The sequence below is a fragment of the Limanda limanda genome, chromosome 6, assembly GCF_963576545.1.
Source record: "Limanda limanda chromosome 6, fLimLim1.1, whole genome shotgun sequence".
NCBI lineage: Eukaryota > Metazoa > Chordata > Actinopteri > Pleuronectiformes > Pleuronectidae > Limanda > Limanda limanda.
In genome coordinates, this window is record NC_083641.1 from 30130206 (window position 1) to 30142705 (window position 12500).

Genomic DNA, 12500 nt, shown 5'->3' on the forward strand with positions numbered 1-12500 from the left:
GTGTGAGTTGTGTGTCTGTGTGGTCGTTGTGTGTGTTGTGTGTCTGTGTTGTGTGTCTGTGTGGTTGCTGTGTGTGTGAGTTGTGTGTCTGTGTGGTCGTTGTGTGTGTTGTGTGTCTGTCGTACCCTCCCTCATCATCCCGGCCTGCAGACACTTGTGGAAGCGACAGGCCTGACACGCCTTCCTCCGCCTCTTGGTGACCTCACACTCGCTCGCCACTGGACAGCTGTACTCGATGTTGCCTTGGCAACGACAGGAAAAACTTTATTCAGCGATGAGTCGTTAACAACGACGAGATTGTAATGAGTCGATAATGAGATGAAACATTCATTTGTTTGATTCTCCTCGTGCACGTTTTCTCTTCTCACAGAAATCTATAGTCCCGCCCACCCCCCCAGCCCCCCCACCCCCCCCCAGCCAAGTGTTTATTGGAGCTTAAACCCGCGGCGTCCGTTAACAGGATATTGACGAGCGGCGGCCGGAGGCTTTTACTGATCAATACGTAAACGAGTGACATCATCAGAACCGACCACGGCTGAATTTCATCTGATCAGAATCAGATTAACACTTTACACCCGGTCACGCTCCAGGTGCGTTATTACATGTTTATTACATGTTTATTACATGTTTATATATTTATTTTACTTTAAACTCCTGAACTCCTGAAAATCAAGTTTTTAGTAACTTCAGTTGGCGCCAGGGGAACCAATCGATGTCAGAGTCGTGTGACGCTGATCCTCAGACCGAGCAGCTGATGGTTTCACACGCTGATCGATACCCAGCTGATCACTTCTACTGGGCGGAGCTTCTCACCCTGGATGGTTCGTTTGAAGAACGCCTTACAGGCCTCGCAGGACGCCACTCCGTAGTGAAACCCGGAGGCCAAGTCTCCACACACCAGACAGAGCCTCTTGGGCCCTGCAGCGCCCCCTGGTGCCAGGTAGTCGCCCCTCAGGATGGAGTCCACCTGCAGACACAAGACACGCCCACGTCTCTAAATGTGCTGAGACTCTTCACATGTTTATTTACATTCTGGTTGAACGTTACAGCAGCTGTAACATCTGTCCTGCCTCGGGAGTAACTTTACTCTATTGTTACTTTACTTTTGTTACTTTACTCTTTTGCGCTTTTATCCAAAGCGACTTACATTTAGTGCATTCAGCATCTATCGGGGGCCATCGAGGGGTTCAGTGTCTTGCCCAAGGACACTGAACCGCCTTCTGGTTGGAGGGAGGCCGCTCCACCCCTCAGCCACAGTTGTGTAGTTGTGTATCTTTGAATGTGAACATTGTGTTTCCCTCATGAATCAGTGTCGACCCTCAGGTTGAGGACGTGACCCCTGAAGGGCCTCGACCCTCAGGTTGAGAACCAGGAGTCTGACCTGAGTGGATCTGATCACGTAAAGAATCAAACTGAACTTTAACTGTGATTGTACGTTTGTACTTTGACTTTTACGAAACTATTACATGTGAAGTCGTATATTTCCTTCACTGTATTTTTACGTTTCCTGCTGTAAAGTATTTGATGAATTAACACTTTTCTCTGAAGTCAGAAAACAAAACAAAAGAAAATATGAGGAAAGTTTTTCACCTGCGCTGAAAACGAGTCGGCGTGGGATCCCATAGCCCCGCCCCCAACGCCGATGGAGGAGGAGGAGGAAGAGGGAGGAAGAGGAGGAGGAGCCGGGCTGACGAGGAGGAAACCCGGTTGGGAGTGGCTGAAGGCGAGCGTGGCGTCCATAGGGAAGGGGGGGCTGAGGGGGGCGGTGTGGAGGAAGGAGGCCGGAGAACGAGCTCCATCAACGGAGGGAGGAGGAGAGGAGGAGGAGTCCAGGAGGCTGAGGAAGAGGAGAGAGATTTCAAAAACTGTATTTAAACATTTTGATCAAAATGAATCAGTGTGAACAGGAACAGGAACTAAACTACGGAAGATGATCAGGGACAAGTTCAGTTTTTTTTTTATTGAAAATCTGAAAAATACTTTTTGGAGAAAGTTTTTAAATCTTTATTCTCCTCAGAAAATTTAGTTGAACATCAGAATTGATTTAAAAACAGAAAAAAAGCTTTGTTCATGGCACTAATCATCTTCCGTACTCACCTCTGTTCTGATAGTGATCACAAGAAGAAACTTTATTAGAATAAATCAAATACTGTTGAATGAGATATGAAAAATGGCTTTTATGTTGATTTCATCCATTTGAATCTGATCTAGTTTTACTGTCTTTCATCCGACTGCTTTGTTTCTCCTCATAAGGAACTTTTATATAAATACAGTTTATCATTTTAATTCATGTGTGAGTGAGTTTCTCACCGATGTGGAGCGAAGAGGTGACGCTCGTCCATCAGACAGAAATCCTTCAGCTCCATCCTGGTCCTGGTCCCGGTCCTGGTCCTGGTCCTGGTCCTGGTCCTGGTCCTGGTCCTGGTCCTGAACCTGATCCTGGTCCTGAACCTGGTCCTGAACGTATACTTGATCCTGATCCTGATCCTGATCCTGATCCTGATCCTGATCCTGAACCTGAACCTGAACCTGTTCCTGTTCCTGAACGTATACTTGATCCTGATCCTGATCCTGAACCCCGAACCCGAACCCGATCCTGAACCCGAACCCGGACCTGATCCTGATCTCAGTGTCCAGTGACCATGTGGGTAATATGGATCAAACTTCTGCACAGATGACAGTTCCCTGAAGTCCTGCTCTGAGAGGACGATGGATCCGGATCGAGGATCTGAGCGTCGCTGCCTCATTTATCTGCTGTCATCACAGAGGGGGCGGGGCCAAGGCTGCAGGATGAGCCAATCATCATGCGGATTGGCCTCCTCCCGGTCTCGTCTCTATCGGTGGGACAGTGACAGATGTAGGCCACAGGAGATCTGCAGCTCTTCATCGTCTGAACAACTCGTCATCATCAACCAATCAATGATGAAATCATTGATGAAAAAAACTGAGCTGATCCTGCTGCTTAGGCATCACACTCACACACACACACACACACACACACACACACACACACTCTGACATAATCCTGCCTCAGACAGCTGAGACCAGTCTCACCTACATCTGCTGTTTCATAACATCTGAATATCTGTGGCTCTTTCATTAACATCACTTTACTTCCTTCACGTGATTCCCTGCGTGTGATTGGTCGGTGACTCGCTGCTGGATTCTTGTTCACGACACCGTTCACACCTGCTCACCTCCGTCAGTTCTGACTCCACCCACACCCAGAAAGAGCCGAGCAAAGGCTGCTGGGTAATATGTGGCGTGTTGGCTCGTTTTCTAAAGCTGACGTGACTCTGAACACAAACACTGTGACATCATGAAGATGCTAATTGGCCCTGAACCTGACCTCATCACTTCTCCAGGTTTTATTTTGTTGTTTCTGAGACGACGTCTTAAAATGAATTCGTTTATCAGACGTGTTTATTTCATGGAGCTTAAATCAGGTGCTTTTATAACATCCACCAGAGAGGATCATGGGAAGGTTCCGGCCTTCAGCTTCACACCGGCCGTCTGTAGAAGTGAAAGCTGATATTCCGCTGGCTCACAGGTTCATCCTCAGGACTGGGTGCACCTCAGTAATCCCATTAATGCTGCCAGGGTGTGTGTGTGTGTGTGTGTGTGTGTGTGTGTGTGTGTGTGTGTGTGTGTGTGTGTGTGTGTGTGTGTGTGTGGATTGGCCTACAATATAAAGTGGCTTACAGCTGGATCTACATAAACAGGTAATGCTGCCCGTGGACAATCGGAGGATGTGTCACGTGGGCGTCACCAGGTTAGCGTTAGCAACATGCTAACGCCACCAGAGGACCAGTGAAAACAAACAGAGAACCAGTTACTTACTGGTTCAGACTTTTAGCAGATGCAGTTGGGATTTGAACCGTTAACCTTCCTCTCTGTTCTACGTCCTACAGACCAGACACAAACAAAAACACACAAACACGGTTTCACTGAAAGTGTGTGTGCAAATATATTTTCATTTCTTTTCATACAAACCACAACAATACAAAAGTGAATCAATAACATAAAAATGAGCAGTTTAAAAAACACCAGAGACGACAATTCAAACACCTATAACACAGTGTGTGTGTATGTGTGTTCGCGCTTGTGTGCGTGTGTGTGTGTGTGTGTACAGTGCACGGTATACTCAGAAGGAATCAACAGAAAATTCATAAAACACAAACTCTTACAGGCTGAAACAGATTATGTGAATCACTATAAACACAACGTGACTGGACGCAGCTTCCAGTTCAGAATCTGATCATTTTAAACCAAAAATAAATCAAAATGGAATCAAGGAAATTGGGATCAGTTTCCTCCAGAATCACATCCTGACTCAGCAGAGCGCCACCCGCAGGTCAGGAGGTCAAATGACATGACATATCAAACTCTTCATCACAGTGTTTCAGTAAAGCTGAGGTTCTGCACATGCTCCTGGCGTGTTCCTGGCGTGTTCCTGGCGTGTTCTGGAGCTTCTCTATCTGAGTCAGTGTCTCTGGACATGTTCTGGATCTTCTCCTGCGGCCTCCTGGTGAAATGTGTGTAGATGTCAGAGTCCATGTGAGGAACCAGCAGGACGATGTGTGGAAGCTTCTGGAATGAAAGTTCCCACCCGGACAATCTCCTGCTGCTGCTTCACACGAGAACCTGTCCACCTCTTTCTATATCTAATATCTTCTAGAGGTGATGACTGAAAACATCTTCACTGACTTTGAAACACGATGTTGTGACGTTTACAGAGAAGTTTCTGGATTCAGGGAAAAATATGGACAGTTTACGTTTAAAAACATCATATATCGTTAATCATTCATTAATAAAGTCAGACAATATTTTCTTTTACACGTCTGTAGACGACACATTCAGTTTCTCATTCATTGAACACATTGGTGTTGTATAGGCTATTGATGTTTATATATTTACTGTATGTGTGTATTTAATGTTGTAGATACAACGATCAGAATGAAAAACCTGAGCTCCTCTGTGAAAACAGATCTGTAACAACTAGAGCTGCAGTCGATGATTCAGCGAGCGACAGGAAACAGTCACCACTTTGATTATCGATCATTTAAGTCCTTTGATCTATTTTCCGCCTCTTATGTGCAGATTGAATCTTTACGGGTTCGAGGCTCCGGGTCACATGTCGACTCTGAGTTCATCACTTTGGGTTTACGATACACGGTGAAGTGAAAAACTTTGGTTTGTTGACCTGAAAACTTCTGTCCTTCTGTTTTCTGAGTTAAAATGTAAAAAGTACAACGATAACATTAACAATCAAACTTCACAACTCTGCACGACTTCTCTTCAGAACTTTAAAAATAACAAACGTCCTGATGTGTCGTCGTCGTCAGGAACATGTGACGTTTGTACTGCAAGGCTAATAAGAGTTAGCCTGGTTTGTATTGTGAGGCTAATTAGAGTTAGCCTGGTTTGTATTGTGAGGCTAATTAGAGTTAGCCTGGTTTGTATTGTGAGGCCAATAAGAGATATCCTGGCTTGTATTGTGAGGCTAATAAGAGTTAGCCTGGTTTGTATTGTGAGGCTAATAAGAGTTAGCCTGGTTTGTATTGTGAGGCTAATTAGAGTTAGCCTGGTTTGTACTGCAAGGCTATTTAGAGTTAGCCTGGTTTGTATTGTGAGGCCAATAAGAGTTAGCCTGGTTTGTACTGCTAGGCTAATAAGAGTTAGCCTGGTTTGTATTGTGAGGCTAATAAGAGTTATCCTGGTTTGTATTGTGAGGCTATTTAGAGTTAGCCTGGTTTGTATTGTGAGGCTAATAAGAGTTAGCCTGGTTTGTATTGTGAGGCTATTTAGAGTTAGACTGGTTTGTATTGTGAGGCTAATTAGAGTTAGCCTGGTTTGTATTGTGAGGCTAATAATCGTTAGCCTGGTTTGTATTATGAGGCTAATAAGAGTTAGCCTGTTTTTTTATTGTGATGCTAATTAGCGTTAGCCCGGTTTGTACTAAAGCCTGGTTTCAGTTTCTGGGTCAAATAAACGGGGCCGGACAGAAACTGATGAATAAAATGACTCTTGATATAAAGTCTGACCCGGTTCAGCTCGGCCTAGTTTAGTGCAATCTACAGTTTTAAAGTCCAGTACGTTTTATCCTGGTTGAGTATAGTTTGTCAATCTGGTCCTGAAGTAAAACCCAGACCAGTTGAGTGTCCCGTGGTCCGACCCGGTCTGTCCCGGGGTCCCGTCCCCGGTTGGTCCTGGTCCTGGTTCTGGTCCTGGTCGGGTCCGGCGGCTGCGACGGCGTCTACGCGGCCACGCAGTGGTTGTTCCTGCGCGACATGACGTAGCCTCTCCTGCAGACGCATCGGAACGAGCCGCTGGTGTTCACGCAGCGAGCGTTCACACACGGGAACTCCACGCCGGCGCCGTCCTCACACTCGTTCACATCTGCACACAAACCATCACATTAAATAACGATGGTAGACACTTCATTATAAGACTGTTCAACTCCTCCCCCTCTGTCAGAGCCTCCATCACAGAACTGCACTGAACCTGTCTCCTGCTCTGTGGACCTGTACAACCGCTCCTTATATACTGACTTCACATCATATGTGATATGTGTTCATATAAACCATATTGATATTATATATCATTTTATACAATAATATTGTCTTTTGCACACTCTGTCTACATATTCTTAGACTCATAGTATATTATATTACCTATTGTATAGTCAAATACTTATATTCATATTCATACTTCTACTATATATCATATCATACTCTCTGTATATTCTTGTTTACATAAGTCTATATACACATATTTATTTATGTGTACATGTTATAATTACTATTATTATATCACCATTACTATTATTATTATATATACTGTTGCTGCCATTATTACCATATACTGCTTTTATATTGGTATAATTACTATCATATATAAATATATATTATGTTATATTATATACTATATATACTGTACTATTCTTATATACTGTCTAACAATAACATTACCATCATATCATCAGTACTATTACCATCATCTTGCCACTGCACCTTATCTACCTATTTATCTTGTGTTTCTGTTTTTATTCTTTCTACCTTTTATTTTTAATTTTTATTCTATTGTATTGTATTTTATTGTATTCAAATATACCGGCTGCTATGACAACTTAATTTCCCTTCGGGGATGAATAAAGTAATCTATCTATCTATCTATCTATCTATCTATCTATCTATCTATCTATCTATCTATCTATCTATCTATCTATCTATCTATCTATCTATCTATCTATCTATCTATCTATCTATCTATCTATCTTTCTATCTATCTATCTATCTATCTATCTATATTCATTCATGAGAAGGTACAGAGAGAAAGTATAACAAATTTGTCAAAATTTTTAAAAAACTAGCCTAAAACGTCCTGATACATTTACATACGAGTGTATTTATATATATCTGTAAACACATAGATCAGCGTTCAGGTCACTTTACAAACTGGAAACTAGAAGCACTTGAATCTCGCGCTAAGAGAAGCTGGTCGACTCGTTTCCTATTTTCAGAAGACGAGTTTGTCTCTTTCCGTGTTTTTCTTTTCGGAGTCGGTGAAACTGACGTCAACAAGCGGAACCCGATCAACTGGGATTCTTCGTACCGATGCAGGTCATGGAGGTCATGTCCAGCTCGTATCCTTGGTAACAGTCGCAGGTGTAACCCTCCGCCACGCGAATACACCGGCCGTTCTCACAGCCGTGCAATATCCCACAATCCTCTGCTGCGCTCAGGCCGGCGTACGACTCGTAGCGCCCTGCGAGACAAGATGGAGGACAGATGAGGGGGGGGGGTGGGGGGGGGGGGCTCTTCTCCTCCATCAAACGTTTTTATTTGAAAAAAACATCTTTGTGTAAAACATTTAGGAAAATCTCACTTTCATACACCCTCAGTGCTCCTCCTCCTCCTCTTCCTCCTCCTCCTCCTCCTCCTCCTCCTCCTCCTCCTCCTCTTCCTCCTCCTCCTCCTCCTCCTCCTCCTCCTCCTCCTCTCTGCTCAGTGAAGGGGGGGAACGGCGGCCCCGGCCTCCACGCCTCCTCCCCCTCCTCCTCCTGGTCGGGGTAGTGAGGCCCGGGCAGCGGAGCCAGGCTGAGGGGGGGGCCGTCCGGCTGGGACGGGGGAGGAGGCCGGGCCCCGAACGCCGTCTCAGCCCGGGGGTCCGGGAGGAGTCGGAAGGATGGAGGCCTGGGCGGGGGGGCGTCAGGGGAGGAGTAGTCTCCTTCAGAGTAGAAACCAGTTCTGAGAGACACAAACACGAGTGTTAACACAAACACGAGTGTTAACACAAACACAACCGAGAGACACAACTTCAGACACGTTCAGGATGTTAAAGGTTTAATCTGAGTTTAGATTTAATGACAATAAGAAAAATGTAACTTTTCTTTGTATTTATTTAATTTCTAACAAAGTTTTCAACCATTATTGTTTATTAACTCACAGAAGCTTGAAGAAATGCTAATTATAATGAAAAACGAGACATGAAGCGTGTGAAGATTCTCCAGGAAATGACATCACAGGAAGTGACTCTACCAACGTAAACCCTGCAGCGGTCCGAGGGTTGAACAGCAGGACGAGGATGATGCTCGTGTACGTTTCAACATCTGTTTAGAACGAGAGTCGAAGCTCCAGATGTGCATTTGGTTCAATGAGTTAAACATGTAAACAAGCTTTGTCCTTTACTTTACTCCTTGTCTTTATCGAGTTTCTCTATGACTCACAGAGGAACCTTTATTTAATTGTTACATCGTTACGATCCCTGTCCACTCACCCGTACTCAGGTCTGCGATAGGCTGCGTCCGGGAGACTGAAGGACGCAGGAGTCCTGTAGCCTGACCTGCTGCCCCCTGCTGGAGAGTAATCATCATAGTCAGGACGAGTGAAGTCTCTGCCGGGAACCACAGCCGGAGGGAAGGAGTCCGGAGAGTAAGGAGGGAAATGAGGAGGAGCTGAGGAGGAGGAGAAGGAAAAAAACATACAATTAACTAAAGAAAAAAGTAAAAAGAAATGTAATTCTCTTTTTTATTAAATGAATGTTCGTACCTCCTGCTCCTCCTCGTCTCACTCCTGTTTCTGGTCCGCTCGAAACAGGATAACTTGGAAACAGAGGAGGGAAGGAACTGCAGAGATACGCGTAGTCGTCTGCAGAGAGAAGGAAGTTCACTCATCGACAGCTTGTCATCAGCTGCAAACACAGACTGTAGATAAAGATCGATCAGCCAATCCTGAGTCCTTCTCAGCTGTCATCATGACGACTCAGCTTTTATATCATCAAATAACTAATTCAAACTTCAACAAACATCAGTGAGAGGAGAACGGCCTGAAGTGACAGAAACATCTTTTAAACATTTATTTCACATCTACTTAGATTTTTTTTTTGTTTTTTTGTTGAGCCACCAGGGGGCGATGGAGACACTTTGACTTCATTCTGACTTCTGCATCTTTATCTACAGTCTGCGTTGACAGGTCAGTGACATCATCAGACCTGCACTGATCACCTCTGCCCCCTGCTGGTCATACACCACTCACTGCAGCTCTAATCCCCTCTGTGCAGTTGTATGGTGCGTGAGACAACAGAGCGAGTCGATCTGAGTGTTTTACCCACAGATATGAACACTAGATATCTCGGCCGCGTTGCCGGCCAACGGAGCCGGACGTCACCACATGGCGGCCATCTTGTTGCGGGAGGCCCTCTCACCCATAACATTGTGTTGGTCGTGGTAAATAACCATAACTTGCTCAATTTTCAACCGATTTTGAAACGGTCTGGTTTGTTATAAACGTCAGAGATGTAGATATGACACTGTGTACTTATGAATAATTATGTTATTTTCTAATTTTTTTTTATAATTTATGCAGTGTCATAACTACATCTCTGACGTTTATAACAAACCAGACCGTTTCAAAATCGGTTGAAAATTGAGCAAGTTATGGTTATTTACAACCACCAACACAATGTTATGGGTGAGAGAGCCTCCCGCAACAAGATGGCCGCCATGTGGTGACGTCCGGCTCTGTCGAGCGAGATATCTAGTCTTTATATATATCTATGGTTTTACCGGAGTCGGTGGAGGGGCAGAGGGCGCACTCCATCCCCCAGCCCTCGCCGTACAGGCAGCAGCAGTCAGTGAAGGTGAACTGAGCGCCCAGCAGGGGGCTCTGACACATGAGGTCTGCAGAGACGTGCTGCCAGCACACAGACAGGTTCTCATCTGGAGGGGGGGGGGGGGGGGGGAGAGGGGCGGAGAGGGGGGAGAGGGGGGGAGGAGAGAGAGAAACACGGTCAGTGTCTGGAAGCTCAATGAACGAGTGAAGGTATAAACAGGAGAGCAGAACCTGTCCGAGGTTCAGACAGAAGGAGAATAAATGTTAAATGAAAGGATGTAAAGGGAGGAGAGGATGGAGGGATGGAGGGGTGGAGGGATGGAGGGATGGAGGGATGGAGGGGTGGAGGGGTGGAGGGGTGGAGTCTTACCCACAGTGAGGTGGGAGGAGAGGATGGAGGGATGGAGGGATTGAGAGATGGAGGGATGGAGGGATTGAGGGATGGAGGGATTGAGAGATGGAGGGATGGAGGGATGGAGGGATTGAGGGATGGAGGGATGGAGGGATGAAGGGGTGGAGGGATGGAGGGGTGGAGGGATGGAGGGATGGAAGGATGGAGGGATGGAGGGATGGAGGGGTGGAGGGGTGGAGGGATGGAGGGATGGAGGGGTGGAGTCTTACCCACAGTGAGGTGGGAGGAGAGGATGGAGGGATGGAGGGATGGAGGGATGGAGGGATTGAGAGATGGAGGGATGGAGGGATGGAGGGATTGAGGGATGGAGGGATTGAGAGATGGAGGGATGGAGGGATGGAGGGATGGAGGGATGAAGGGATGGAGGGATGGAGGGGTGGAGGGATGGAGGGATGGAGGGATGGAGGGATGGAGGGGTGGAGGGATGGACGGATGGAGGGGTGGAGGGATAGAGGGATGGAGCGATGGAGGGATTGAGGGGTGGAGAGATGGAGGGATTGAGGGATGAGGGATGGAGGGGTGGAGGGATTGAGGGATGGAGGGATGGAGGGATGGAGGGATGGAGGGATGGAGGGATCGAGGTATGGAGGAATGGATGGATGGAGGGGTGGAGTCTTACCCACAGTGAGGTGGGAGGAGAGGATGGAGGGATGGAGGGATTGAGGGATTGAGGGATGGAGGGATTGAGAGATGGAGGGATGGAGGGATTGAGGGATGGAGGGATTGAGAGATGGAGGGATGGAGGGGTGGAGGGGTGGAGGGATGGAGGGATGGAGGGATGGAAGGATGGACGGATGGAGGGGTGGAGGGATAGAGGGATGGAGCGATGGAGGGATTGAGGGGTGGAGAGATGGAGGGATTGAGGGATGAGGGATGGAGGGGTGGAGGGATGAAGGGATGGAGGGATGGAGGGGTGGAGGGATGGAGGGATGGAGGGTTGGAGGGGTGGAGGGATGGAGGGATGGAGGGATGGAGGGATGGAAGGATGGACGGATGGAGGGGTGGAGGGATAGAGGGATGGAGCGATGGAGGGATTGAGGGATGAGGGATGGAGGGGTGGAGGGGTGGAGGGATTGAGGGATTGAGGGATGGAGGGATGGAGGGGTGGAGGGATGGAGGGGTGGAGGGATGGAGGGATGGAAGGATGGAGGGGTGGAGGGATGGAGGGATGGAGGGATGGAGGGGTGGAGGGGTGGAGGGGTGGAGGGATGGAGGGGTGGAGGGATAGAGGGGTGGAGGGATGGAAGGATGGACGGATGGAGGGGTGGAGGGATAGAGGGATGGAGCGATGGAGGGATTGAGGGATGAGGGATGGAGGGGTGGAGGGATTGAGGGATTGAGGGATGGAGGGATGGAGGGGTGGAGGGATGGAGGGATGGAGGGATGGAGGGGTGGAGGGGTGGAGGGGTGGAGGGATGGAGGGGTGGAGGGGTGGAGGGGTGGAGGGGTGGAGTCTTACCCACAGTGAGGTGGGAGGAGTTAACACAGTTCCTCTGCGTGTCATCCAGCACCAGGGCGGGGGGGCAGCTGCAGTAGTAGGATCCCACGGTGTTGACACACACTCCTCCTACACAACTCTCCTCCTCACACTCATCGTGATCTGAGACACACAAACACACTTCAACCTGTGTTCAAATGTGTGTGTGTGTTATCGTGTGTGTGTGTGTGTGTGTGTGTGAGTGTGTGTGTGTGTGTGTGTGAGTGTGTGTGTGTGTGTGTGTGTGTGTGTGTTTGTACCGACACACTCCAGCAGCGTGCTGTTGTACACATATCCACTGGAGCAGTAGCAGTTGTATCCGGGGATGTTGTTGACGCACACTCCGTTCTTACACACCTCCGGGTGGAAGCGCTTACACTCGTCCACATCTGCACAACAACGTACACAACAGGTCACTGGTTGCTACGGTTACTGTGATGACTTCTTCACATAAACAAGCACCTCTCCTAACATAGTGTGTGTGTGTGTGTGTGTGTCT

The 12500-nt window shown here is 47.4% G+C and overlaps 2 protein-coding genes across 2 annotated transcripts in view; both read right to left on the bottom strand.

The window, feature by feature from the left end:
- The window catches only part of esrrd (estrogen-related receptor delta), a 9539-nt gene extending 7173 nt beyond the window's left edge, over nucleotides 1-2366 (bottom strand). Inside the window, exons 1-4 of the mRNA XM_061072640.1 lie at nucleotides 2311-2366; nucleotides 1591-1753; nucleotides 814-967; nucleotides 126-242 (exon numbers count right to left, since the gene is read on the bottom strand). Of these exons, the coding sequence (XP_060928623.1) occupies nucleotides 126-242; nucleotides 814-967; nucleotides 1591-1753; nucleotides 2311-2366 (490 nt within the window). The remainder of the gene's footprint in view (nucleotides 1-125; nucleotides 243-813; nucleotides 968-1590; nucleotides 1754-2310) is intronic.
- Nucleotides 2367-3948: 1582 nt separating this feature from the next.
- Nucleotides 3949-12500, bottom strand: part of LOC133004024 (latent-transforming growth factor beta-binding protein 4) — a 28968-nt gene continuing 20416 nt past the window's right edge. Inside the window, exons 28-36 of the mRNA XM_061073889.1 lie at nucleotides 12262-12390; nucleotides 11984-12124; nucleotides 10067-10219; nucleotides 9051-9149; nucleotides 8779-8956; nucleotides 8005-8249; nucleotides 7888-7926; nucleotides 7615-7767; nucleotides 3949-6399 (exon numbers count right to left, since the gene is read on the bottom strand). Coding sequence (XP_060929872.1) covers nucleotides 6257-6399; nucleotides 7615-7767; nucleotides 7888-7926; nucleotides 8005-8249; nucleotides 8779-8956; nucleotides 9051-9149; nucleotides 10067-10219; nucleotides 11984-12124; nucleotides 12262-12390 — 1280 coding nt within the window. The 3' untranslated portion in view covers nucleotides 3949-6256. The remainder of the gene's footprint in view (nucleotides 6400-7614; nucleotides 7768-7887; nucleotides 7927-8004; nucleotides 8250-8778; nucleotides 8957-9050; nucleotides 9150-10066; nucleotides 10220-11983; nucleotides 12125-12261; nucleotides 12391-12500) is intronic.